The sequence below is a fragment of the Varroa destructor genome, unplaced genomic scaffold, assembly GCF_002443255.2.
Source record: "Varroa destructor unplaced genomic scaffold, Vdes_3.0 BEIS01000003.1, whole genome shotgun sequence".
Classification (NCBI taxonomy): Eukaryota; Metazoa; Arthropoda; class Arachnida; order Mesostigmata; family Varroidae; genus Varroa; species Varroa destructor.
This window is the reverse complement of record NW_019211456.1, coordinates 50,730,119-50,755,504: the sequence shown is the minus strand read 5'-3', so window position 1 is coordinate 50,755,504 and position 25,386 is coordinate 50,730,119. Positions and strand designations below refer to the sequence as shown.

The window sequence follows — 25,386 nt, the reverse complement described above, 5'->3', positions numbered from 1 at the left end:
ATACATTTCTTACATATCTTACCAAGTATCATACTGAAGCATGCATGAGTTCTTCAAGTCTTTTCGACCACTAAGTTTTGCTCTAGGTCGGCTAATAATTGCCGCTGGTGGGAGGACTAGTTCGTTTACGACAAAATGATGGTATCTGTTAATCTATCAAACTACAATTAGCTGTGCTATATTTAAAATCGTAATACTAATTACGGGATTAATTAAATACTTGCGTATCCTTCCGAGGGCCGAAACCGTTAGCTCGAAGTTATTCTGAAACGCGGAGTAATGTGATTAGTGGGACAGAGGTGGGGGACGACGAGGTGATCTCATTTGCAAGGAACAAAAATCGGTGTATTTATCGAAATGTTGGTTGGATTTGCAAAATGTTGGTTGGATTAAATAAGCAAAGAGGCCACTATTTGGTGGCAAGTAACAAGCTCAGGACAATTGTCTACCACGTTAGATCCAAGGAACATTCATGAATGTTGGTGGGTAATACAGCTGTCTGGGCCAATAATCATCTTCTACCGCAACGCCTTGAAAAGGCGATCGTCATATGAAACCCTAACGAGCGAGGTTGGACACCAAGACCCGAATTGACCTTTGCGAAATAGGTTTTTGTTGCTGCGGAACTGGACCAAGCGCCTGGCGTAAAGATTGCGGTCACTGTAAACACCGGTCCTTCGTTTCCAGGAAGCTGTAGGATAGACAACCTGGTGTCGCGAGGCCGTTTGGTTTCTGATTGCAGACAACATATGGTCGAATGAAAAACGCAATGTTAGAACGTATTTAAACAGCTGCAGCGGATCAGCTGCCTATGGGTGTATAAAGGCGGGTAAGTGTGTAAAATCACTGATAAACAGCTTAATTCCTACGAAATACGTCCTGTAGCAATGATAACGCCAATACTAAAATAACAGTAAATGCCATAAGCTTCGAATAGTAGTTGCAAAATAAAGACAAAGATTATCTTTCGGTTTAATAAGATAACATGATACCAACTTTTTTTTTTGATTTACGACTTGAAAACAGTTACCATTTATTTAGAGGTGTCGATTATTTGAAGTAAGAATCGAGAGCTTTTTCATTCTAGCTGCTCGGAGCCGTTAGTTGACATGTGATCTTCGCGCGCAGCATTTTTTTGAATTCGCTCCCGTGAGATGTCTTAGCAGACAACAGCACTCCTATGGCCATTCATCAATTGTGCAAAGCTGGGGAAAGTCGGACGATACTTGATATAGCGCGCTCGAGCTTTTTGTGCTAGGTTGTATTATTTTCTTCATATATTACAGTTTTTTCTGTTCGGGCGTTACTGGGATAATGCAAGGCATTTTGTAGAAATAATGGCCTGTATCATAAAGATGTTTATTTTTAATCCAAGCTAAGCATTTGCTCTTTAAGATGTTCGTCCGAAATGTCGAAAGGGAGTCATGTTTGAAGTATTTAGCGAATTGGTGCCAATTATCAAGCAATAGCATTATTGTAGAGATCCCGCCTAACGTCTAGCACCTTGCCGGTGGTTTGATGTGCCAAAAAATTGTATGTAAACACCCCGAAACTTGTGATCGAACTTTTCACGAATAGAGTGGCTAATTAATTCGTAAGTTCTTATGCAAATGGAAAAAGATTTTACAATCTGCGTATTGAGTCAAAGGTTTCGTACCAATCGGCAATGTCTCCAAAACGCATCGGACTTTTTCGCTATAATGTTTGCATCAACTTGTTGGCGAGAGAGTTCCCAGGATCACGTGGAATTACATGACATTGATCCAGAGACGGTGCAAGAGGTTAGTGTGAAAAAGTTAACGACAACGCATAAATACGTACGTTTTTCTTTTTACCGCTAATTTTTTAGTGCGTAACATGTTCACATTGCAGAAGTGATGCACAAGCGTATTCTACCGAATCAATTACTAAAAAGAGGCTTCTTTTTTAGTAAGTCGACTGCCTTAGATAATAAGGCAATCGACTTTTTTGGTAACCATAAAGCCTCTAACACGAAAAACTATAGAATTATGATCGCAGCGGTTCTTAATAGCAACATATAGAAAACACTAAGATTTGACAGCATTTTGTGTTATTGACGTATATTGTATATATATGCGCATTAAATTCTACATCTAATTTTAACAATAGGATGTCGAAAATTGACTAATAATAAAAATTAGGAAAAATTAATTGGGATAAATGATTCTTAGAACATCTGTATAAAGTTTTGAATTTTATCATTTTTAGATGACAAATACCGATATCGTAATATTTCTTTGTAAATCATGACTTTTTATTACGAGTATCTCTAAAGCTGTCTAAATTTTTCGTACGTGCTGTCTAACGGTTACATTTATTCAATATAATTATCGTTCGATTAAAACCATAAATAATTACTATTTAAAATGCATAACTACCTACCGTAGGTATTTCAAATTAATACCGTTCTGGTCAATAAACTGCTGATAACGCTGGACTCTGAGTGAATTGAATATTTAGCTTCATTCTGTGGCGCATTTTTGCTTAATTTTGGTTTTAAAACTTTCCAGTGTTTTCGGTACTTTTGGCGTAGGTTTCGTACTAAAGCGTACTCACAAAATCCATTGATGTCCTATCTGTAAAACCTCGTTCTTTCGGTTCGGTATAAGAGATTAATTTGTTTGTAGCTGATGATGTCATCAGCTCAGGTGTTTCGTCCTATTCTGAGAGTAAATAAGCCATTTTTACTAAATTCCATCCGGATACATCAACAAAGCCTTGCACTAAATTCAAGTAATTGGCACTAGTCATTCATCACCAGGCATCAGAAAAGTTAATGGTTCGTTTAACCTTTTGCTTGAAGTATCGTACCATACTGTAACTCTTGGGAAATTTATATATTGTTTCTGGGTGCTTTTGAATCATATACTTGTCATATTTTTGAATAAGAAAATATCCTGAAGTGCTATTATATTTATGAAAATATAAAATGTAATAAATTTATAATATCGTAGGTAATTTATAAGGTATAAGGCAGGTAAGCATATCCCTCTACTTGACTTAAAGGAAATTGAATGAAAGATGACTTCAAGACGGATGGAAGCGTTTAGGGCGTTCATAAATGATGTGTCGAAAAACCAAGAGCATCAGCGGACCTTAACAGACAAAAATAGTCCTAAAAAGTTATTATGACAACATCCCAAAAATCTGCAAAACGGTCAAGTGGTCATCGCATCCTAAGATCCGTATTATATTAATAAATATAATACGGATCGAAAACAATTTTGAAAAATGCTTGGAAAAATAAGGTTTTTTGAAGCCCTGACGCTGTATCCAAATTATATCGTATAATGAATCGGTTTAATTGTGTTTAGCTGTATTTCTGGGAAACATGTGCGTTTACATCTACATTATCATTTTCATAAATTTAATAGCATTTCAGAATAATGGTGTCCTATTCAAATGATTCAAAAGTATGATAAAAAAAAATAGTTATGATTCGTTAAACAGTGCGCACACGGGTTGGGAACACCTTTTATAAATATGAATAATATTAAAATATCAGCAATATAATAGCATGACATGTACTACACGAAAGGTATGATTCAATGAAAATATTATTTATATACCTATGATTTTTTTTAATAGGTGATCGACTTTTGTGAAAAATCATTGGTAAGCATCTCTAAGCAAAACGCAATCAGACTTTTAGCCGCGAGCGACCTGCTACAGGTAAGAGAATTCGATCATCTTAGCGTAGCAAGTAAGTGGTAAAAATGACGAAGACAGTCCTTATCAGTATCTTTATAGATACTTAACCTGTGCGGAAGTACAATATTCGGTTGCGAAGTAATGGCGCAAAAAAAGCAATACTGTGTTACTTTGCCTTAATATTAATGTAGACGATATGCATTAACAAGTACAAAAATAAATCTGCTAAAACAAATGAACTAAACGAAGTTCTGGCATATTGTGGATATGATCATTTTAGAGCAATATAATGTCTAAATTGAATATTATGAGGCTCTACTTTGGAAGTGGATATTAACTGCAATGTTTTCATAGCTTGAATCTCTTTTGTAGGCTAACTGATTATAGGGAAATTTCAAAAAGCAGATACGGAATCCGATGAGAAACTACCAATGTGAAAATTTAAGTTTGTCACTGTAGCAAATTGATTCGTATTTTCCAGGTTAGGCACCTGAAAAAACAAGTGGAACGTTACTTCTTCGACCAATTACGCTTATCACAAGATGTTCCGGCAACATTTACCATCGCCAATACTTATAATTGTCTGTTTTTAAAGGTATTACATGCTCTCTAACGACTCGTTCGACGAAAGGTGATTTTAAGGTAGTAAGAAAGCTGGATATATGCAAAGCAAATAAAACATTTGCCTGAATCAACAAAAATAACTTATATCTGCATTTTAAATTTAATTATGCGAAATTCTCATGCAAATCTCTGCTTAGCTAACACACTTATAAGGCGTCCTACACCTGCACAGACTGCATTAAAGTGGCAAATATCATTGTTGGCTCCGAAGGAATTGAAAAACAACCTATTACCTAAGGGTTGTAGATACAATAGGCACAGTTTGGTCAAGGCATAATAACATAGACATGTTTTTTACAACAGGAATCCTGTATTAAGCTTGCCACATGGTGCTTTGATCGCCTGGTGGAAACATTGTCGACGAGTGATTACGAGTTAGTCCAGTGCCTGGTGAAAAACGAGTTTCTTCATGCCGATGAAAATCTCGTCTACAAAGCGATTATAGCAGTTACGCGAGGCCGTATAGTAGATGAAGTAATTACTGATTTTCTCGTACTTAATGGTTTATATATCAGTGCGCTCAAACACTGTGATTCAAGTTTTCAAGTACATGTGCTAATCATAACATGGTATCCATAGCATATAAAAACATATTTTCCTTATTTCAGGCATACTTTATTAGGATGTACTATATCAAATAATTTTTTCTATATAGGTCGCTCCTCTTATTGACGAGCTGTTTCTTCAAAATTTGACGCAGCCTCTAAGCGAGAGCTTGCAACTCTTGCATTCCCTCACCGAAGATTCTCCAACACGAAAGGGATTCCGAAAAGATGCCGTTACTGTTGGCTTTATATCAGACAATAACGCTTTATACGCTTGGGATCGCCGCAGGTAGAATTCTGTTAATTTTTTAAGGTTGTGTCATAGAAAATCCATCATAAAAATATATGGACTTTCGATTGAGTAGATTTCAGACGAGTAGTACTGTTCTTCTGAGCGTTTTCACTTGATTGGAATAAAGCAGTTTTTCTATATAAAATTCGTTCACAAAGAGATTACGAAGCGCTAAACATTTATGGCACGTTATATTGTACTTTGCAGTTCAAAACTCAAACGAATAACGACCCTGCCGACGCGCGCGGTTGGGTGTATTATTGTTCACCTTGGCCAGTTTCTGTATTTACTGGGTGGTGAAGGGCGCATCGGATGCGGCAACTGGAATATGGATGTCTACCGGTTCGACAATCTTCACAAGAGCTGGGATGTCAGTATCGAGACATTAAATCTCTTTGTTATCTTGGTGCCGCTTTCTGTTGTTGATTGAGGCTCTTTTACAATATTAGTATGTAGAATTAGACGATGAATAATCAACTGTGCAAACTAATGCTTTGTTTCTAAAGGTTGTCCAAAGGATGGATACGGAACGACGGTCATGCCAGACATTGGTGGGACATGAGAAAATCATTATGTGTCACGGCTATGGAAAGTATCGCGTTGAACTGGATACGATATCAGTATTTGACCCCTCGTCCGGTCGTTGGTTCCACATAAAGTACTCGTTGAACCGTATTCCCGGCCCCCCATGCAAAACTGTGGTTTTTTTGGATAATTGCTTTTATCATTTCGTTGATACCTCAATTGTGTATTGCTTCTCCGACGAAATGTTCGATTTATCGTCCAGTGATGTACTCAAGATCGAAACTACAATGGATGCAAGTAAATTTTTAACTTTTTAGTTATATTTATATTATATATTTTTATATTTTTTTATTTATTTTTTAATTCCATATATTATCATCATCACGTTGTTTTGGGTTTCGGCATACGTGTGCTGTTGGATTGTTATAAGCTTTATAAGCCATTTACTTGCATAATGTTATTGTTGCATGATACAGTGAACTACTTTACATTATGTTGTATGAAAAAATGGTCTCTTTAGTAGAATACAATTTTAAAGCGAGTCATCGTGTTTTATTCTAAGCTGCGATCCTTTTCGTAATTGCAGACGATTACACACGCTTTTCCTTTAGACCACCAAATATTAATATTGACTACAAAACGACTTATCATACTATGGAACCCTAGTAATTCTCGAACGGAACATCTTCAACTTATGTCTCCGGATTGCGAATTTAGTAGATGTACGCTTATCGACCGCACAATCTACAGCGTCGATTTTTCGGAAAATGAAATAACGGAGTTCATTGTTGATCTGGAAACGAAAATCTTAAAAAGGTATGTATAGTTTCCTGTAATTACCCTTGAGTGGATACCAGTATTTTCAGGTACGACAAACTTAAACGGACAATGTTTTCAAAAAATTGTTCCCTGCGACTGCGCTTCTAAATTTTGTAGGTGAATTACTTTAATTGCAGGGTACTGTAAAAAGTACACCTCAAAAACGTGCCTATTCTGACTGGTAAAAACAAATACACTTTGTAGCATATAATTGACAATCGTAATCCATAGTAATATAGGAGATGTGTTCCATGACTTTATACATTATGAAGGGTTCCAGAGTTTCAAGCCTAAGCCACGTGCGCTATCTGCATATGTTTCGACATGACCAAGTCATGTTTCGACATGACCAAGTCAAAGCCGTTCTGAGCCAGTTCCTCGTAAGTTTCTTCTGTGTGCTCAAAGCTGAGCCAGTTCCTCTGAAGTTTCTTCTGTGTGCTCAAAGCGGATATTTTTTCCGAGCGCTGAGATAATTATCGCCGATTCTTAAAGATGTGCGCACCATTATATTGTATGTAACCGATTGCTTTTGGCTGTTGAAAAATACAGTTGGAAGCAGATGTTAGGATTCACATTTTCAGCTCCTAAGCCTTAGACATCTCGACCCTTTCCCCTCACACGGAGCCACCATTTTCTTTATCTGTGTATATATATCGAGGCCGATAAAGAGCTTAGTATCTGCTGCGGTTTTTTGAGTGTTTACCTGTTCATCGTGTTGCGAAGTAGCAGCGCGCGATCGCATTTTCACCTGGCTTCGTGTGGTCTGTAACAGCGTTGTTTCCTCTGGTTTAAAACAAAAACCCGTTGATCTATACTTGCTTTTTCCACTTAATATTTTGTCAGTCTAGCAATGATTTTGTTCAGATGAGGACTTGCTGTGCAGTTCTGACATCTACCCTTCCAAGGACTTCGGTTAGGATCATTGCATACACAGCGAACCCTTTGTTACGCGTCCCGGTATCTACGCAGCCCGGGTGCCGCTCGTGCTGGAATGTCTTGCTTTGAAACCACCTTGCGTACTACAGGACACAAGAATGTTCAAAACTTGCTTTACTTTCAAGTGACTGAACCTGCTGACAGTCCGGCTTCAGATACCATCAGTGCGTCTCGTAGTCGCGCGCAGATTTCGCAAAGGTGTCCAGTGGCGACATTGCAGAGTAGTGGTTCAAAATCGTTGCGTGTCTTGTAAGAATGTTGAATTCGTAAGGTAGCTTGACTCGGTTTTCCGTGCGCGAGCCGCGTGAGATGGCGCGTCCCGTGCAAATCGCCCGAACAAATGGGCGTTGAATTCATCCCTGCGACCGGTTTAAAGCAGCATTAGGCTGGGCCCCGCAAAAGTTTATAATCAAGGCCGAAGAAGCGCTTATGTTACTAGCCGTAGACATCCGCGGCTATCCCGAGTGCTTTAATCCACTATGTACGCATGACGGGTAGATTTGGGTTTCGGTTCGAATCCTACTGTGGCTTCATTTGATTTCACAATGCACAATTAATCGCACAAATGCAATTCAAGTGAATTGATGAGTTGTACTTCGTTGTTTTATAGAGATATCAACGGAAATAATTAAGAAATATACTATTGGTGTGCTCTGTAATAATATGACATATTATCTGAGTATTTTCATGCTTATTTTTTTTTCTAATTGAAACCATTGAACGGCTGAACCTCTGGTTGAAAAAACCAGAAGGCGCTACTTCAAGCCCTATTAACGTCATACGACAAAATTTGTGAGAATATTTTTTTTTTTAATCAAAAACACGCAACTTCAGGGTCGCTGTGCATGCTCTTCAGGAAGACGATGGAGGACGAGACATATCTTTTTACGGATTCTGCACACTACCGTATTTTTAATTTCACTAATTAGCAACTGGGGACTCAATTTAGACCTTAGGATTGTAACAACGTTCTATTATTATGCTGTCAACGAAGCCACCGAAAGTTTATGGTTGCAACATAAAGTAACGCACCTTCGTATAGATGTACGCTTGAAAGTTGAACATGTTATGTGAAGTGAAAATAATTAAAGGAAAGCGCAAGGAACGCGAATGAATAACTTCGCGAGGAGAAAGCTGTGACGAATCTACGGGGTGAAACGAATGTTTGCCTAAACATTAGCGGCTTTTTCCTTAGCGGGCATGCGTCAATTTGCTATTGTTCATGCCAAAAAAAACGTCTTTTTAGAAAAACAACAAAAAAAACATGGCGAAAACTGATGTGTCGTTTTACGAATATCAACTATTGTTTAGTGTATTCAGGTGGCACAAACCATACCAAAGTTACGAACTTTTATTCTAAATCGACGTCTATGTTATAGAGAGTTTTCATTCAACCTCTAAGAAAATCAGGGGAAATTTTGAAAGATTCTCGAAAATTTAATAAATTGGCCCATCTTTGATACACTTTGATATTTTGTCTATAAATTATAGTGGCTCTAAAGAAGGGAATATTGATTTTTGATTTTTGCACCTTTTTTTACATCAGTCGGCCGATTTAGGCCCTCGCATTTTTGAAACTTTTGGTTGATTATTAACCGAAAATTTAATTCCGCCGTACGTGGCGTGTCTGACTGACACTTTAACAAATTTACGCCTACCAGTATCCAGTATGAATAGTATTTATTAAGAAAATACTTACGAACTAAGGAAGGAACATTTTGAAAACGACTAGCGTACCGTTTAAGTCTTGAATTGAAGATATAACCGCTGTGAATGATCGTTACATTAAATGGAGTCTGTTAGGGATAATACTTCTAACCCATGCAAAAGCTTTTTTTTTTGTTTAGATACAATACAAGAAGCAACTCAAAGAAGGAAACAAAGTCGTGAATTTAGATGCCCAGCCTATGAAGCTGAGAAAAACTTTATATCGAGATCATTAGTAAAACAACTTATCTTAATTTCATATCCATACCATTGAAAACCCAAAAACTTCTAGGAAGGAGAGCGAAACCTCTGCGTTTTTTGTTCTAATAACGTATACGGTGGTTTTATTGCTTGGATGACGCTACGAAGAGCATGTACAAGTATAAACACGTAAAGTATTATATGCTATAGCTTTTATTATCTTACATAAAAGGTTAGTTTTCTACCCAATCACTTTTCTGGGTTTGAATCCGCTTGAAAAATATTATGTGAAGCGCAATACACTGTGAGCTTACTCGAGCAATACTATTTTATTTTTAGTCTACTGGATACCTTTATACGCTCTTTCATGTGATAAATGAGTCTTCATAAACGTTTCCTAATTTAGGAAAGGTGATAAAACAATGCTAGCTATCTGCACGAATTCTTCAGATAGTCCCGGATCTTCTATTTTAATCATAAAATGTCCAACAAAAGGCTTGCGATAAATTTAAATATAAGATGCTGTGAATTTAGAATCCGGTTGCTCCCGTTGTTACATGACCTCAAGAATCATTCTTTGAAATGTGATGTGATCTCTCCTCTTCATCTCTTCGCCTTATCTCAAAATATATATTGTGCTACATTTTTGTAATCAGCCTAGCCATGGCAGAGAATCATCATTTGCTTCGCGTGTATCATTTGTATATATGTATACACTAACGTACGTGCATTTATAAATATATATATCCGGAAATCATGCTTTGTATGTAGTTCCGTCTTGTATTGCATGTATAAAGCGACCTGAAACAAAAAAACAAACTTAATTTTCGAAATAAACTCACGATTTGACAGCTACAGATTTTTGACCACTTTTATTTGTTGGTTTTCTTAATTGATAGATATATCAGATTCAAAGCAAGCTTATTATTCTATAACCATGACAACACTCAAAACGGTACGGTGGTAAGTCGACTTTTACGTAACCAATATTTCACATTGTACCCAGTATCAAGATTAAACTAAGAAAACCACGGGTCCTTATTCGTATAAGACCCTTAACCCGATCAACAAAAAAGAATCGAAGGATACAGTACCAATAGTAGCAATTAAAATGCAAGCATAATTACAATGATATAATGATTTTGCTAATGTAATCAGTTATTGTAACAGAGATTTTCATTTTTCCAATATAGCAAAAAATGGCTTTTCATACATACCTAAAAAATTCTCTATTTTTTTAAAATGAAGACTTCTCCTGAGCTTTGCTATTTACAGAAATGGTTTATTTTTTTATCATTATTATTCTCGTCATATGTTTGTTAATGGCTTAATTTTCACCAATCTTTACTAAAATTAACTATAGTTGGTGTTGATGCTCATGCTTCGAAAATCGTGTTTAAAAAAACTAAACGCTAATAATCAAAATAACCTATTTTCTCTTACGACATTCGATGAGAGCGTTGTATTATTATTGTACAATACGCACAATGTCTCTGCAAAGCAGTACAGGTTTGCAATATTTAAGAGAATTACTGAACCCATTACGATAAGAACCACCAGCAAACATTCGACTGTTCCAATTGTTGCTTCGGAAATAGACTGCTGAACTCGTAATCCTTAAAAACTGATGATATATAAGTTATAATTAATACGTGTAAACCGGTATTCCCGCTCAAGGAAGTCGCCGATATATATATATATATATATATATATATATATATATTTGCTTTCAGCTTGAATCTTTTACGTTTTTCATGTATTTATTGACAAAGCTGCTGCTAAAATTCATGTATCAGCGAAGCCATGGTTTATCTACTTAATAATAATAATAATTACATAAGTTCTCAAACAGTTCGCGGGATGGAACTGAAAATATCAGGCCTTAAGGCTAATGCGTGTAGTGTATTTTCATTGTTACCATTATTACTTCTAGGATTTTGGGTAATGACCCTTTTGCTGATTCACCTCATCCGGTGATCGATAACGAAATAGTTCAGGTCCTATGAGGTCAGAGTCTTCGTAGGGTTTTGGAAAAGGGGCCTAATGTACGGCTTCATCCCTAGATATGAAGCTAACGCCAGGTTAGATCGTATAATAATTTTTTACCTGATCAGGCGTTCTGCTATGTAGGAGTGGGGAAGTTAACCAAGAATGTCTTGAAGCACAAATTAGCCATGTGTGGGAGAATATTGGCGCACAACATGATTATACAGATACTTTAACAATCTGTCAGCGGTAACGTTTTGTCTTTATAGTCACAAAACTTATGAATGCTGCCGCTATTGTTATCATTTGGTACCTCCAATTAGTACGGTTTTAGCTACTCTGTATATATGAATTAGACTCTATTACATTTGAACAGATGGATGGATGGATGGACTGAGGAAATTTTATCTTGCAACGGCACTTACAACTATAATGCTTTTAACTGTATGCACCGTATATAGTTGGAGTTTGTCCGTTCAAGTGTGCGCATCTTGGTGGGTATACATATCGTACTGAACCATTGCCGCCTACCTATGGCTTAGCGACTTGACACAACTGACAGAGAACAAAGAACAATAATAATCATTATGTGTGGAAAGCCGACACTTCAACGCCAGCCACGAAATACGCGCATTATTGGGGCTCTCAAATAGACATTTATCGTATCCGTGCCTTCATTTGATCACAGTAATAATCTTGTTTGAATTCTCGGTAAATTTATATTTATAATCGGTAGGCGTTTATCTAGAGCGCTACTGGAAAACTACCTGTCAGAGTTCACAACATATTACCATCTTACAAGCACTAAACACAGCCAAAAATTTTAATTACAAAACGTACGTTTTAAGACGCGACGGCACAGTAATATTTCTAAATATCTTCTGCTGAGCCGATCTTTAAAGCCCTTTGGTTCAGTGGCCTTCAACTATTCGCTGCCAATGGAAGATTATTGAATGTCTTATGTTATTGCATGGTTAATTAACCTAATTAATACAATGCATTGTTTAATAGCCCGAGAGAAAGGAAGTTAACAGGGTTCTTCGGTGAATCTTTCAGGAAGCGGGAAACGGTGTAGTTTCCGCTAGCAGACACAATAAGCTATTGAGTGATGCAAAATCTACCTACAGTCCGTGGCCTTATTTTTTATATGGAGGGTCATCATTCTATGGCCAGCCTAAATACGTGATTATTTTTGTTATTATCATGTCTAGTCTAGAGCTGGAACAGTCCGGCTGTCCCCGTCGAACCTTCACTTCGATATCTCTTGTATCAACTGTGCTGACTATCTGTCTTCCGACTATTTAACTTCACGGCCTATTCGACATGCGCGATCATTCCGTTGCTTTATGCCTTAGTAACGATATATTTTGTTTGTTTCCTATTAACCTATCGGTTGATTATTATTTCATTCTTCCTTCGTCGCCATTGCTAAGTTGCTCTGTATGGTTGGCCAAACCGGCCAATAGCAAAGCGGGAGGAATAAAATCTGCTATCCATTATCATCGGTTTATATCGTTTAGCACGCGATCATTGCTCCTAGATGGATCGGATAGGTACTTTGTCGCCTACTTTTGTGTATTTTGTTTAGTCGCGTTTGTCATAAACACTAGAACGTGTGCGTATCTTTCTTCATTAGTTTTCTGTAGATGTAAACCATTTTTGCAGTAATGGATTGTATGCACGGACGTGGCTTTCAGTAGTCCGCTTTTTACTCAGAAACTCAGCACACAAACGTACGACGTCATACACAATCATTTTCAGAACCTCGCATCCGCTTTCGGGTGCTCTCATTATCACATCAGCCTACCTAGACAATGAAACGCTGGCAAGTTTACTCCATGTCTTCTGCACGGAGCAGTTGGCTTCGTATGGATTCTCATATGCACGTGTTGCGCGGTGTCCAGCTAAACATTTAAATCATTCATGACTTATGGCAAATACTGCTGACGCCATTTTAGCGTTCAATTATTCGGAATACTACATAAAACGGATGTGTTCCTCGACCTTCCTATATCTATGAACAGCTCATTTGATTTTCATTTTATGCCAGCAGGTGGGCATAAAAGAGTTGAGTAATTATCATATATATGTATACAATTAATGTATATAAATGTCAAAAATCAATTACGCTTTGAGTGTAACTTTAAGCTTGTAATCGCTCCACGGTCGTGGCGAGCATTAGAGAAATATTTCTTTTTCTAAGACAAATATATGCGTAAGAGTAGCGACTTCATCCCACAGACGTCTTAGAACTTACTCATTGAATAAATGTCCTCTCTAAACAAATGCGTCCGGCATTTAGCTCAGGCGCCGCAGTAACTATTATGACTACGACGGTGTGTCTGTGTGTATTAGTTATTTTCGTTAGCTGATTCTTACGAATATGCACCAGTAGGTATTACCCAATATTTTACATATAATTATCCCTAATAATTATCAAAATAATAATAAGATCAGGTTACGTGCTACAGATAGATGCGCGCTATTTCTCGGCAGGCAAACGAGTTAAATCATTAAGCTCCTACATCTGTACGTAGACCGTACATCTGCGTGTAGAATGTGTAGTTTTGTGTAATGCATGCATCATAATACCACATCGTACGTAACTGATGTAACATTAGAAATAGAGCATCCCTGTTCGTGGTTTCACTAAAATCATTTTTTGCCCTCTCCTGTGCTCATCGGCGAGACGCCGGCGTGCGCATTTCATGACTTTCCAACACACAGCGGTGAAGAATAGGAGTACTTTGCCCTTGAGGACAAGGAACGAGGAGCTCCTGAATTTAATCGCCTACTTTTCAGCTCAATGGCAAGTGCGCTAGAAACAGGGCTAGACATCGTAAAAGTAGACAGGTGGTCACCTGCTTGCCCCTACTGTCTTTGTCTCTATTGCATTTTCTAAGCGCACAGAACGTGGTTGACACCAGCCTGTGTATCGTATCCTTCACCTAACGCAATGCTGCCAATTTACTAACTACTGGTATTACATTAGACACCCATATTTCCATACTATACAATGCGGCTGCTGATTATGAGAATAGATGACGTTAAATGGCGCCAGTTACCACAAACTAATACTTCTTTCGCATATTTTTCCGTTCGTTGTTAAAAATTATTCCGATACGATCCCATTAGACAACGAAATATAGAACGGTTGTTGTTATAATATTGTTAACAAAAGGAACAAAAGTGAATGTCTCTTGCGAGTTGATTTTTTTGTTATTTGGTATCAACTAACTACCTGATGCTTAGTTTTTTTTTTTTTTTTTATCATTTATGGCGTATATTCTTCAAGTCGCATATACTACATCATATACATAAACTTAAAGGCAAAGTTACTAGATTTTTGATACGCAGCAATTAGGCAAGTTAGAGACCACTGTCAAGTATATAAAAACGACTAATGAAGGATCCAAAGAGACCACGAGACGTCAACTACATGATGGTGCTTCAAACTTTTATACTTCTGCAAATAAAATTAATTAGCTACAATAATGTATATATAATACGACTGTTAACAACATGCACCATCGTGCCTTCGACTGCTTGTGTTTGGTTTCTGTCAGGTAAACAAATCCTATCGCAATAATATAAGCGTGTGAAATTATTACATGACTTGGCTTTAAAGCAACATGGGTTGGTGATCCGTCATGCATATATTCTAGTCTCTACTTTTATCGAGACGGAACGAAGACGTATTATTCTACGATGAAATTCCTTCGAATAATAGGGAAGTTAGAGAAAATAGAATTTTCTGGAGAGAAAATAGAATTTTCCTCAAGAGCAAACTTTTTTTTTTATTGCCCTTATGTTGAGTTGTGACTCGTTCGTCTCTTTAACTGCTATTTATCGTAACCTTTTTTTTTTTTCACATTGAGCACTGTCATCCGCATTGTTTGTATGCGTGAATGTCCAGTTAATTATAGCTTTCATTGGGATAGGAAAAGTATAATAGTTCTATATTCATACAACACTGTACAGGTCATATAAGAAGTCGCTTCTATTTTGGAGTCATTTGCACGTGAGCTTCCGTTTACTGTAGTATAGTAATGATGCAACCCGTAGCAAAGTACACATTGGACACTGTTTAAGGTTCATGTGTTTTTGTTCATTGAAGCAATTGTGGATTTTTCATTTAATGGCAGTCAGTACATTGTGATCGTAAATTGTCATAAATCTTCTAACTTTATTCCAAGATTTCCTACTTCTCTTAAAAGGTGTACAACGTCGACCTCGTTGACCAAATTATGAACATAAATTCAGTTAACCGGAACTGTGGCTCGAGTAAATTGGGCTATGAGTCAATAGCTACCCCAACTGAAAAATGGTATTAATTTCGTTTCTGATAATAATTTCTGGGGGGCGGGAGCGGGGGGCGGCGAGGTATATCAAGCTCGGGCTTAAACGCAACCTCATAGTACGCAACGTCTTCTCGGTTGTGCCCCGAGCGCAATATGCATTTCCTGTTGTGCTTTAGATTTTTCTTGGTTACCTTTGGAGCTCCTAAATGACTCCGCCGTAAACAAAGCGATTCGTTATTACATTTGCAGCCAGACTACCCCGTTACTGAGGTGGCTTCCTAATGGTGGCTAATGAATGCCATTTGTGAAATATTGAAATCCGTCGTACAGTCGCGTTGTCAGCGAATGAAGAGAAGATTCCACCATCGTCTCAACTTTAGCTGTTATCTCCTCCTCTGTCAAATGAGTTAAGAATCTAAATATCAAAACACAGACGGTAACGGAATTACATCAGTTAACACTGTTTGAGCCCAAAAAGCCGACTTGACCCAGAGCAGTTCTCTCTGTAGCATACCTATTCAATAAACACAAGCTACAAAACTACAAACAATCGCTGCTATCGATTAGCTACGTTTGGTTAGCGATAAAACGGCTGATTCTACTACGATTATTGCAGACAAAGCCATAATACGCACTCAGTGATGATATATGCCTTGAAATATGTTACTATTTAAAAATACCTGTCCTTAAAGGCTCGTAATGCGGAAGCGCCTTTTCCACCTTGGAAACATGGCAGTTGAGCATCAGCTTGCAGCGTCTCGACAACAGATACCAGCCGTTCCTGATGCTTTTTCGTAGCAAGGAGGCCTTTTAACATCAGCATCTAGAAGACAAAGTTAGAAGAAAAACGAAGTGTAAAGTGATAGTTGATTTAGGTTGTTACAAGGTTGTTACACGTCCTCAGTCAAGGTCTCTTTTCCGTAGCCTTCTCGACAACAAGAGTTTTCATGTTTCTCTATGTCCGATTAGTAGGTGATTTGTATTTTTCCATTCTTGCAGCACTTACTTTAAAGTATTCAAACATGTCGCCTCTAGTACCACCCATGACTTGTACGAATTCTTGGGTAAGTTTGAATGGTGATGACTCAAAGCCAAGATTCTTAGGAGATGCCGATAGGATGAACCCGAAATCGATGTGGATTACGTGGCCCTCTCCATCCAGTAAAATATTTCCTATTTGTAAAGGACGAATAAAAAGGAAGGTTCTATTTTCATTGTGGTACGTTTGTAGTTCGATCGAATTCGAAAAGATTTAAGATGATAGTTTTTAAAGTTCGCTAGCCGCCATGTACTGATATATACGTGTATGTGACTAACAGCCGATCAATTACAGAAAATTAATTTTAGCTTAACAAAACAACGTCTCACCGTTGTGACGATCTTTAATTTGAATGAGGTATGACAAGATGGAGTAGGCTGCACAGCTCTCTACAAAGTTCTTTTGGGCAGTAAGAAATGGCTCAGATGTACGTGGGCCAAACTCCCGCTCAAAGTACGCAACCAGTGAACAATTGTTATGTAATTTTTTTAACTGTAATCAAAAATCAATAAAGGCCATTGTTACTAGTTTGAGCGTCCATTGACAACGATGGTAGTTACATTGAATTTCCAATAATGAGTCATGGTACGTTGTGTTAATAGGAAAATGCGCATACATAATATTGACTGTAATAAACAACAGAATAGAAAGACAGTTAAGTTTGATTAAGTTAAACGTAGGTCATCTAAATTTTTCACTTAACAAAGAATAGCGCTTCAAATTATAGTAACAACTTATTATGCGTTCGCCGATACTTTTTTTGACCTTCTCCCATCTATCGTCTAATTTTCTCCCATCTATCGTCTAATTTATTTATTCCCTCCCGCCAGAACTTTTCAGATCTGGCCCACCCAGGTTTCGAGACTTTCCTCGTTATCAAATGTGCGATTATTCCGTTCACTCATCAGTCATCGGAGAAGGTAATAATTTGCCAGAGAGACACATAGAAAATGTGGCATGTGCCAAAAAAGCTCTTATTTAAGCTCCTCTAAATCAGATTTCACAGTCTGTGCCACGTATGGCCTATCATCATTCTGTTGGAGAAGGATGATTTCGTCTCGCTTATAGGGTCTTTTCAGTGGGATAGGTCTTTTACTCGACGTAACTAGACAATATATAGATCCTTTTCAGCTCTTTTATCTTCTTAAAGCATTTCTCAGTACGCAAAACTTTTTCAGTTTCGTCAAATATAAGTTGTCGTCTTCATGGGCTCGAAATCTAACTCAACTCTGGGCTTAAGAATATATTGCCATTCTGGAACTACCCATTTTTTTTCTTTGTTTCATACTAACGTCGAGACACCACATCTCGTCACCGGAAGCAAGTCTATATAGGATTCTGTCACTATTACTGTGTTGCGCAGTGCCAGATAAGATGCTGAAAGGCAGAGAAATGGCGTGTATATTTGTGACATCCACTGAGGGTATGAGTACCTAATCCCTGAATAAATACCGTAAGTCTGTCAATGGTCATAGAACTGCACTTCAATTTCACAGCTCTCACAGACACAAATATGCCGTGCAGCTTTACGAGGAAAGAGAACATTAACAACAAATTGACAGCATTTGTTTCCCGACCGAACACAACGATTCATTAAAACATGGGTATTCTATAATGAGTTTTACTGTATTACAATGATGTTGTCATAAATCACGCACGCTAGCAACTCGTTCATAGAATATGTGCGTGAACGAACTTCAAGGCGATGCCACTATAGTTATCCTAATTTTTATCAGCCAACCTAACCTATATAGAACATGAAAAATGCTCAGTAAATTGACTTGATCATTCAATAGCGAATCTACAAACCTGGTGCAGGGACATAGTGTCGAGGATTGGCTCAAGCATTCCCGAATCATGGCCAGTCACCAATATACGGTACGGTCGAATCCACAAAGGAAGCTAAAACAAAGATTAGTACACCTGAGTATTAAATCCACAAACGTAAGTCACCATATACGATTTTTATTATTAACTGACACCGATCATGGAAATTCATAGTGACTGGCAGAATTCCATTAAAAGTATCAAATACTTACCGTCTATAGCAGAATAGTTCCATTCATTTCCAAAGGTTCAAAAAGAAAATCATTTCTTTTTTTATTTCCTTTTGCCTTCGGAGAGAAATATGAAAAAAGTAATTTACCTTTTCCTCGTCCCAGATTGTCTGCAGAAGGCTCAACAGCTGGGAGGCCATTAGTTCTTGACGTAGATCATCTCCGCATTTCACGATAGCCGAAATTAACTTCCATGAGTTGAGTCCGCCATACGGAGATCCATCACGAATACGTTCAATCTAAGAATAGTAATTTCATTACAATGATATACCTTTTTTGTTAAGACTAATCATAACTAATCATAACAATTTGGGTTTGAGTATCTCTGTATTTAAACAAATAGATAACAACAGGTAAATTGTTCTTAGCCGATTTAATCAATGAAAATGAAGAGAACCAAGTGGGGGGTATCCTCTTCCACCATTTTTAATTAAGCAAGCATAATTATCTTCTATCAGAGAGACACGTCCTGCTATTACGATTTAGCAGATACAAAAATTGCTTTAGGTCTGTGACTTTTTTGTCTAGGATAAACAATCATCGATGCTGCCACCCTAAACACAGACTATGAGTGACGCACCTTATCATCGAGAGGCTCCTTGAGTGCCGCAGCGGAGGGGTCTTCAGGGTCTCTTTGGAGGATCTGACGACGGCCTCCCATCGTTCCCTTACCCCCCTGCTGCTCGCTCAGCCTACGTCGGATGTCGCCTGCCCCGACTGTCAACAAACCTACGCCAGAATCTACTGAGAGTGTGTCCCTGCCATCGTAAAAAAAACCATCATAGTCGCAATGAATCCGATAGTGAAACCACCAATAATTAATTACACACTGCGGCCCAGTCTGGTGGTAAAATTTGTAAGAAATAAAGAATTAGTGGCCCCCATCCGTCTACAGCATTGCTACAGGTCGAAAAATAGCCACTTAACCAGATCCTTTTATGTTATACCGTTCTAGCCTTTGGTTTAATAGATATGCGGCCGAAACGTCTTCAATGATATTTCTCTGTTTCTTATCTGAGTATAATCAACTAGCACAAAGTGATTTTAGGTGAGTCCCCCGTCAAGCATACCGATCATGATGGTTGTAGTAGTGGTTCATTGAGCTTGAAGTGCCAAACTGGGCTGAAATTTCATCATCTTCAACGGACCACTCGTCGCCGGCAAACGAAAACGTACAATGCCCATCGAGGGCGTCACCTGACGCTCCAGAGTTTGCACCTCCGTCTGTAACGCCATTGGCAGGTGTTCCTCCTCCATTCGAAGGACCTCCCAGTCCAGGTGACCCACCACCGCTGCCACTATTGCTGCCTGGTATATGCAGCTGTTGGCATGACGATGAAGACGACAGAGAGCCCGACGGTGGATTCGACGAAGATCTGACGAATCGATAACATTAACAGAGCACAAGATTGCTAGAATTAAGTTCAGTGATGCCACCTACATTTGCAGCTCACTGCGTCATTCGCAATATATGAAAAACCTTGAAAATTTAAACCCTAGTAATGGTTATTTTTAGTTTTTCATCATTGGGGTCGAATCACGTGCCGCAATATTTAATCACGAAACAAATCATCAAAAAGATTAAATGTAGACGGAATATCCACTGCAATGCGAAACTAACCCGTTGCTGTTGTCGGGATCCCGTTCAAGATTTTCTTCGCTGCGCGAGGTTCGGATTGAATAATTATGGATTGTTTTCGAAGGAACCGGACTTGTAGCAATGTCGTCAACTGTCACAACCTGTTAAAGTAAGTCCGTCGCAAATTAGGAATTCTACACATAAAACCATTATTTATATGATAGCTTATCTTTTATATTTGAAAACATTCCATATTCCAATCCAGAATGGTAGCATAGATAATCTCGGAGGTACAGAATAAACAAGGGACCTAAAAACGAGGACTAGTGGAGACTGGTGACGTATTTAATATATATATATATATATATATATATATATATATATATATATATATATATATGCTTGGCTTTATTCTATTTCTATAATTATCTCGTTATTATTTAGCCTACAGGATTATAGCTATGCACGATACTACATTGGTCCGCCGAGTACAGCGGTTATTGAAATCATTCAGTGTGCGATTAATCAACAATGAATCATATAGAGATAATAAAGTAAGTGCATACCTCGACGTAGATGAGATATGGCGCCCGATCTTTTGAGTTAAGGACAACCGCTGCTTGAGGGGGAATCCTCACAACCAGGTGCGGAGTACTGTGAACTACAATACGTTTCATGGACGGCAAAACTGTTGTCTGTCAAATGTTTGTCATTGTAAATAAACGTAATTTATAGCTCAAGCCGAATATTGTTTACAGCAGCATCTTTTTATTATATACATACGTATATTTTTCAGCAAAGCTTGTATTACTAGTTATTACGTATTATTATATCTCGCGGGTAGTCATTTTCTGGCGTTAAGAGAAAAGGAAGACTCTAAGAAATGGTTCAAAGGTTCATTGAGAACTAGCGTAGCTGTTTACGTACCAGGCAGCCACACCCTTGCCGGAAGATTCATATTTAGCCGATTTAACTCGGCTTGTAATCGTTGCGTCTTCAGATCCTTTGTGGGTATTGATGCAAGCATGCTCCCTGTGATAAGTCATAGCATCATAGTACAGTAAAATTTACTACGCCATTTGAGATCATATTGTTTCTTTGATATATCTACGTTATTGCCTTCAAAGTTTTGTAGATCTCTGTCAATCATGGAATCTATGTTAACGAATTCCATTTGAACACTAACTCTCAATTTTTTTTAAAAAAGCACCTCTCTTTTAGTCCTAATTTTGTAATTAGGCCCTTGTTGCGGAAACGGAAAAAGAACACATCAATATGACGTACGTAGGCTACTACGTGACGTTTAAGGATATGGCTAAACCAGAGTGGAAATTTTATTATGGCTAGTAGAATCTAACGATAAAACATGGCTTGTTGATTTCGTTCGGGCATATCCTAGATGTGTTTTTTTAAAGTTCGTCCTTCATAATCCAGTGCTTAACAATAACAAAGTGTGCCACCATGAAGGACATGAGAAAAATGATGCCGTCATTACACCTACCAAGCTTAATTAGCGCTTTGATGAATTCGTTTTGGGCTGCTAACCTCGGAGCCCCGCATTCGCATAGCCTGTGACACCTAAATATATATAAACAACGTTGTAAATAGTTACTTTTTTAGGGTTTGCTTCTTGCACATTGTTACTACTATACTTGTGCATGCTGAGTGATTCAAAGCAGTATTTTCTAAATAAAAGCTATATATATAGGGTTTTCGTTAGGTAGATGGCTTCAAAATAGTAAAGGCAGTCCACCTCTGCCAGTGTTAAATCTGTTAAAAAAAAAAAGCCATTATTTGAATGCTTTTAGTTAAACTTAAAAAAGGGTGCCTCAAAAATCGGCGAAATTGGTACAAAAAATCACTGTATTTGATAGTTTCATGAGGATAAAGTCACAGTACTAGCCAGGCCATGAGATAATTTATGTTACGACGTGCGCTATCCTAAGAAACGGTCCAAAGACAGTCCTGTTGTGTTCGCTCTAGGAATTTCAATGTGAAAGATGACTGAATCTACTCGCATCGTATCTCCGTCTGCGAAACTCTACAGAAACTCAAGCCATTTCTAAGGCGATCGATTACGGGTAATGAAAATCAGATTATTCGCGATAGCGATGTGGTAAAGCCTATACTGGCACCAAAAGAAACGATACGTTGCGCTTTGCCAAAAGGCAGTCAATATTTTTTAACATAGATAGCGTTAAGTCCATATGCTTGTCGTTACTAAAAGAACATTGTCCTTTCTAGTCCTTCCATACTTACCGGCAGCCCGAATCGAAAGCGTGTCCTGAAGAAAGATTTCCGAGGTGTTGTAGAGGATTTGTTAACTTTGGCTGTTGCAAGCCAGTAGCATCCGAGAGAGAACTGACAGAAATCAAGAAAAAAAGTATCGATACTTTTCATGATTCACATGTGACTTAAGTTCAGACTAATTCAGCTGTACACTAGCTTTTTCCATAAAATTCATGGTTTATACAACAGACAACTTATCGCGTCCGTGGTATCTTATAGATGTCTTTGATAAACTTTGTGCGGTTCTAATATGAACTGGAGTAGGATAACATACGATAGGACTGCCTGTCCCTGATACGTTGTAATGAATCTCCGTCTATGCTCAAGCCATTTGGCATCAGAGCACGTTATGCCGACTGCGTTATACTTCTATTTGAAATTTTACTACGAAACTCGACGCAAATCAAACAACTTACGTTCTGAAGATATACAAGCTATAAGACAACGAAGACTCGCCTTCTTAATAGGTGTAAATCGACTTTATCAAGGATTGCCACCTGCTCTTAATGCCTATATAAACAAGTGTACCATGAAAACGGCTTATTTTGTAACGTATAGAATCAGCAGTACAGGGCGATTTTGAGCTTAGCCAACAACGCGTGCCCGCTAATTTACTTCGGTTGTTAGTCGTAGAATGGCTATACGGCGACCACAACCATTTTCTAAAGTGGTAACACTTTAAACTTACGGAAACGATCCCTTTCGTATTCAAAATTGAACCCGATCACTGTCCATGTTTATCTTCGATGAATGGCAAACACATTTGTGAGATTGACGATCGAAACAATCAATACTTTTTGTCAATGTTTGGGATCGAATAAACCTTCAATGTAATCTTTAGTAGCTTCTGGAACAAAATGGACTAACAAATAAAAGATGAATATACTTTTTAACTAACACTAACAATTAACCTAATTAGGGGTTAGGTTATGGATTCTAAGTTTGCTGGAAAGAACCACACATCAATCATCTGAACTATACTGAACGTCTTCATCCAGTGAAGTTCGACTTCGACAAATGAGTGAAGCAAATAACGTGAAACTCTCAGCTCACCTACGTTTTTAGCAGAGATATTATGATGTCCCGTTATCCACTAAGAATGAACATGTGAATGAATATATCGAAAGCTGCCTGCTAGCTTTCACTGTTCGATAATAATAATCGTGCAATTTATTTTTTATGCAGTGCAATGATTGGTGTCATACAGCAGGGGGTAATGGACAACGCTGTTATAACGTACTGTTACGTACCGATAGTGACCGGTGTTTCTTCTGTGGTGTTGATGATGATGTTGTGGGGCAACCTTGAACTTAGCTTGGCCTTCACTTCTCTGAGAATCTGAAGTCTGGTTTACTGCGACCTCAAGGTGATTGACAGGATGTAGTGCAAGAGATCTTGCTGCGCCTAGACCAAGCTCCTCCGTCTGGATTATATTTTTCAACCGTAGTCCCTATAAAATGGAATTGCCCTCAGAATTTTTAGTCAGACTGCATATTGCCCTGAACACATGCAGATCGCTACAAGGAGGTGATTAAAGTGGCTCGGCCAATTCACTCATAAATACAGAAGTAGCAGTATATCTCATAGGAAATTTTGCCCTGGCCTACGAAATTCACAACTTCAATAAATTTAACGGTTCTAAGTAGATTCATTTTCTACGCATTCGCAGTGGCATGTATTTAAGGTGATAAACGTTATATACATATAATACATAAAAAAAGTAGCCTCAACTTAGTGAATCAACTTACGTGAATGGTAACGACCAATCATTAATTGGATATTACATGGCTATGAAATCCAATAGATTTGTATACCTAAATGGTCTAGTTTTCAGCCACTAACTAGCATGAAGAGGCTGTTATCGGCACCACTGTGCCCTTAGGAAGGGTCAAAAATGAACACAGCCCGTTGTTTCGTATCATAAGAGTCAGTCGAATTTTTTACCTGTAATAGCGCGTAACACCCGTCGTAGTAATATACATTTATAAATGCATCTGTTTCAGTATTATTCTAAGCAATTCCACTAATGTGCTTTCAACGTTACATCAGCATTGTCGTCCCGTCGTCTGCTTTGTGTTTAGTATATACTCACGCGCTTCTCTGGCTCTACATCACTGAAAAAAAAGCTTGAATAATTTTTGTAAAGCATGCAAATACAAAGCAAATATCACTTTTATAAACTTAAATTGAGTGAAGCATTTTAGGAGGTAACCACTTAATGGCTGACATCTAAGCTCGACACGTAAAAAAACATTTAAATATAATATATATTTCTTGGTTTTTAACGCTTTACGATTTCTGGCTTTGAAGTCTTTTTGGATACTAACTGGTACAGAAGCTCTAAATTGGGTATATTCAGCTTTGTAGCCACGCAAGCCTTCAACGTGTCTTTGGTCCTTTACCTTTGTCTCGTTTTCTTCTCATGGTAGAAATGCATTTTTGTGAACGAAATCTTTGCAAGCATATTTTCACCCGTACTCAGACACGAACAAGCGACTATGTCAATCTAACTTACATCACTCTTGGCTATTGTTTTAGCCCCGACCTAGCCAGGCTCGTCCTATAAATTGAGTAGGCACAATTTGCATTAACCCAGAGCACAATGGGCAGAACGCGTAGGGACGATAGCGATATACGACACAAAATCACAAGCTTTTTTTGTTTGCCCAAATAAATATCCTCTATGCATGGGAATATCCAGCTATACGCATTGCGGAGTTAGCGATGATGGACACACTATCGGTAACTGCGATAATTAGAAGATCTCATATTAGAAGAGCAACGATGCATGACGTACGAACATAAAGGAAGTAT

General features: G+C 37.9%; 2 protein-coding genes across 24 annotated transcripts in view; one reads left to right on the top strand and one right to left on the bottom strand.

The window, feature by feature from the left end:
* The first annotated feature begins 1,133 nt into the window (after nt 1-1,133).
* Nucleotides 1,134-21,038, top strand: LOC111248296 (kelch-like protein 25). 16 transcript variants are annotated; one of them, XM_086985112.1, is made up of 12 exons: nt 1,137-1,817; nt 3,610-3,693; nt 4,154-4,267; nt 4,600-4,770; nt 4,952-5,130; nt 5,341-5,503; nt 5,640-5,951; nt 6,245-6,474; nt 17,478-17,567; nt 17,946-18,100; nt 19,233-20,452; nt 20,860-21,038. In XM_086985112.1, the coding sequence occupies exons 1-10, from the start codon at nt 1,605-1,607 to the stop codon at nt 18,082-18,084; spliced, it is 1,695 nt and encodes a 564-aa protein (XP_086841238.1). In that variant the 5' UTR covers nt 1,137-1,604; the 3' UTR covers nt 18,085-18,100; nt 19,233-20,452; nt 20,860-21,038. The 16 variants fall into 16 exon arrangements, with proteins under 16 accessions (XP_086841247.1, XP_086841238.1, XP_086841241.1 ...); XM_086985115.1 differs by having other exon boundaries at nt 1,138-1,817; nt 17,488-17,567; nt 18,444-20,452; XM_086985107.1 differs by having other exon boundaries at nt 1,139-1,817; nt 18,444-20,452.
* The window catches only part of fwd (phosphatidylinositol 4-kinase beta fwd), a 42,470-nt gene continuing 26,514 nt past the window's right edge, over nt 9,431-25,386 (bottom strand). For 7 of the 8 annotated variants that reach the window (XM_022800382.2, XM_086985104.1, XM_086985103.1 and 4 more), the window contains 14 exons: nt 23,823-24,022; nt 22,543-22,644; nt 21,785-21,861; nt 21,211-21,315; nt 20,850-20,944; nt 20,326-20,444; nt 19,775-20,080; nt 19,285-19,462; nt 18,794-18,943; nt 18,457-18,549; nt 16,977-17,139; nt 16,615-16,781; nt 16,289-16,431; nt 10,583-16,023 (listed from right to left, as the gene is read on the bottom strand). In XM_022800382.2, the coding sequence (XP_022656117.1) occupies nt 15,897-16,023; nt 16,289-16,431; nt 16,615-16,781; nt 16,977-17,139; nt 18,457-18,549; nt 18,794-18,943; nt 19,285-19,462; nt 19,775-20,080; nt 20,326-20,444; nt 20,850-20,944; nt 21,211-21,315; nt 21,785-21,861; nt 22,543-22,644; nt 23,823-24,022 (2,025 nt within the window). In that variant the 3' untranslated portion in view covers nt 10,583-15,896. Of the gene's footprint in view, nt 10,123-10,582; nt 16,024-16,288; nt 16,432-16,614; nt 16,782-16,976; nt 17,140-18,456; nt 18,550-18,793; nt 18,944-19,284; nt 19,463-19,774; nt 20,081-20,325; nt 20,445-20,849; nt 20,945-21,210; nt 21,316-21,784; nt 21,862-22,542; nt 22,645-23,822; nt 24,023-25,386 lie in introns of those variants that run through there. The other variant, XM_022800390.2, reaches the window with a different exon arrangement.